The sequence below is a fragment of the Mus pahari genome, chromosome 4 (genome assembly GCF_900095145.1).
Source record: "Mus pahari chromosome 4, PAHARI_EIJ_v1.1, whole genome shotgun sequence".
In the NCBI taxonomy this organism is placed as follows: Eukaryota; Metazoa; Chordata; class Mammalia; order Rodentia; family Muridae; genus Mus; species Mus pahari.
The window spans coordinates 105,983,752-105,987,196 of NC_034593.1; the positions used below are offsets into that span (position 1 = coordinate 105,983,752).

General features: G+C 44.7%; 1 protein-coding gene across 1 annotated transcript in view; it reads right to left on the bottom strand.

Annotated features, from left to right (window-relative positions):
• Positions 1–422: 422 nt before the first annotated feature.
• Plppr4 (phospholipid phosphatase related 4) overlaps positions 423–3,445 on the bottom strand; it is a 39,377-nt gene continuing 36,354 nt past the window's right edge. Inside the window, exon 7 of the mRNA XM_021196480.1 lies at positions 423–2,512. Coding sequence (XP_021052139.1) covers positions 1,181–2,512 — 1,332 coding nt within the window. The 3' untranslated portion in view covers positions 423–1,180. The remainder of the gene's footprint in view (positions 2,513–3,445) is intronic.

The window sequence follows — 3,445 nt, forward strand, 5'->3', positions numbered from 1 at the left end:
AAATTGTCACTTTTGCTTTCTTAAAATAGAAGAATGTGTGTAACCTCAGAAAAACTTAATAAACTAAGGTAAAGCCATAAAATGGAAAATGTAATCATAATAATTTCAAAATATTCTCTAAAACAATGTATTTTAAGTATGCAAATGCACTCACTAAAAATAAATCCAGAAAACAGCATTACCAATACTTAAAAGAAAAAGCAGAAAAATGATGCAGAGAACTAGTTATTCTGTTTCACTGAAAACATTCCTATGAACTTTCAGATGTTGAAAAAAAGCATCTTTCAAAGAAATGCTCAGAACCCTGTCCAATTTTCTTTCTTTCTTTCTTTCTTTCTTTCTTTCTTTCTTTCTTTCTTTCTTTCTTTCTTTCTTTCTTTCTTTCTTTCTTTCTTCTTTCTTTCTTTCTTTCTTTCTTTCTTCTTTCTTTCTTTCTTTCTTTCTTTCTTTCTTTCTTTCTTTCTTTCTTTCTTTCTTTCTTTCTTTCTTTCTTTCCTTTTCTTCTGTGAGAGAGCCACTACAGGGAAGCCAAGAATGGTCTATTCTAACACAAAGTCACTGGCGTCTTCTGAATGAAGTAGCATTTCTCTGACGAGGGATTGCACACCACTGTTTCACAGCTACATAGAGTTTGAGAGTTTAAATGGTAGATGTACTGTGATAATCAGCACCGCCCAGTCTGCTCTTCTGGTGCAGAGTCTGCAAAAATGAATAATATATAATACTGCATGGCCTCTGCTGTCGGGGATACCTATGTGTTTGGGTTCCCACAGCTAATTATAATGAAAAAAAAACCCTCCAAAGTTGGCACATTCAGAAAGTTAAATACTATACATCGGAGGAAACCACTTTATCTTAATACTACCCTCTGCAAAGCCTCGGTGTCTTAAGAACTGTTCTGATGATGAGATTAGTTCGGGTCTTGCTTTGTGCTTTTCCTTTCCCTTGGTGTAAAATCGCCACGATTTCTGTGGTGGTTTAGTGAGAGTTCCAGGCTGATGGTGAACAATCTAGCTAGACAAGAAGGCTCTCCATATCTTCTAGAGAAAAAAAAAAGCCCCCAAACAAAACAAAACAAAAACCCAAAAGAGCACAAGGTACAATAAACGAGTGGTCTTGGAGTGGGGGTTGGGGGTGGGGTTGGGGGTGTCATCAAAATGATGACCAGAAGGGTCATCTCTCAATCCTTATAAGCCCGCGTCGGGGAGGTTCCTTTGTAGAAGATGTTCCTTGTGTTTTCAGGGCTGTTGCTTCGTTCTGGGATCAAGATGATGTTGCCCTTCCTGCGCAGGGTGGAGTCGCGTGAGGAGGACACGGACAGCGTCTCTGAGCCTATCTCGCTGCCCTCCACGGGGGTCACTCGGATGGTGGTAATGCCGTGGTGATGGTGCTCGTTGCTGTCGATGTTGCTTCTCTTGCGATCTCCAGAACCAAAGCTGTCTTTGAGGGACTCGCAGCTTTCTGAGTCCCTGTTGAGGTCGTTGAGCTCATAGGTTTGGCGCAGGCTACTTTTCTCCGGAGCTTTCCACTTCCAGGAGCCGCTGCCTTCGCCCTCGGTGGATGACGGGATCTGGATGATGGGCCTGTTGTTCTCGGGATGAGCCTCCACTCGCACGATGCCGCTGGGCTCATGGTCAGTCAGGGTTTTGTAGCGGATGGAGCCTGTGCAGGTGACGGTGCTACCTTCGGCATTCTTGGGGCTGCTCTGTAGCACGCCCTGCTGCTTGGACATGGCAATGACCTGCATGATGCGTGGCTGGTTGTTGCTCCGGTTACAGGCCACGGTCTTCTCGGCTGCTTTCAGCCACTTGGCTCGCGCAGAACTGCTCTTGGGCGAGGTGCTTATGTTTTCCTGGGTCTCCTCAGGGATGTGCACCAATTGGGAAGAGCCAGGGCGGGACTGGATGGACACGCGTGGCCCTCCAGGCATACTATTGTTGCACCCGGGAACTGTGCCAGGCTGGATCTTGAGGTACTGATTGCCAGGGACATGGTGATCTCCGTTCACCCCCACCCTCGAGGGCTCTGAGCTTGACCTCATTTCTATGGACCTGGGTGGTGACTGGCCTTCTGGTTCAGTGTCCATAACCTGCAGGGACATCTTCCGACTCTCATTCTTGCTCTTCCACTGGGTAAGGAGCTGCTTGGACCGGGCAGAATCCATAGAGGCATGGATGCTCGCGTTTCTTCTCACTGGGTCTTCCACGGAGGGGGTGTTGGCTCTGGGCAGCGTGTTGCTGAAGGTCACCATGCTCTCCTTCCCCATGGGGCTCCTAGGAGTGATGATTTCTACGTCAGCGTTGGCCCTCTTGAGATTTGTTAAGGAGCTTGCATCCCTGTGGTTTCGGTTGAGGATACCCTCTGTGTGAGCAATTCCATCACCACTGCTACCATTTTTAGCTGATAAAACCCTGCTGGGGTCTTGATTGAGGTCTGTCAGTGACCTGAGGGCATCTCTGTGCTGAAGCATACTGTCTTCGCTAGGCAGAAAATTCCCTACAGCATACAGGCCCTGGGGTTGGAGGGAAAATAACAGGTATCACACACAAGAAGGAACAAGTAATTACGGTTCTCCTAGAATGCCCAAGGGAGCATACAACTGAGGTAGGTACTGTGCATATTGGTCACAGACCAATAAAACAATGAAGATGTAATCACTCAGGGGTGGGGTGGGGTGGGGTTGGGGGATGATAGTGGTGTATGTAGCTCTTAACTGCCTGGACCGCTGCACTAATCGCTCAGAAATAGGGTGAGTCCTTTCAATCTCAGCAGATGTGATTGTCACACTGTGTGTATGGTTTGAAAAAGAAAAGATAGACAATGAAAGAAATAAAGACTTTTTTTTCTGCATTCCAAAGCTATTCTTTTTTTTTTTTCTTGACTCAATAGCTTCTTTTTAAGAGATAGCTCAAGACATTTGAATGATTTATCTTCCATTTTCAATCATACCTTAGGATGGCAAACAACAGCACTTCAGGGAACTACAGAACAGTGGATCATTCATAAAAACCCTGGGTGAGCTTTACAGGGACATATACATTGTTTCAAATCACACTCTAGTCCTGCTTGTCTGCTTTAAACTTGACCTTCAAGGGAAGTTGGATTGAATTACTGCTTTATACCAAATGTGGGCCAAGTTTTACTTAATTTTGTCTTCATATTTAGTCCTTTATTTTTATTTGCTTTAGATTTGGAAAAGGTTAAACTTCAGTTTCAAAATTATTATACTGGTTAGAGGAGATCATGAAGCAAGTGTCTGCCTGTGAGACTGTTTCAATTGAAGGTGGCTGGGTCTACCTTTTAAGCCTAAGACATGCGATTTCATGGCTTTAGTATTTTATAGAATGCTTGGCACAGAGGAGCAGCATATGCTTAGGAATGGTAATGTTCCAAATAGAATAAACTCTGTCTCCCTGTGTTTGTGTGTGTGTGTGTGTGTGTGTGT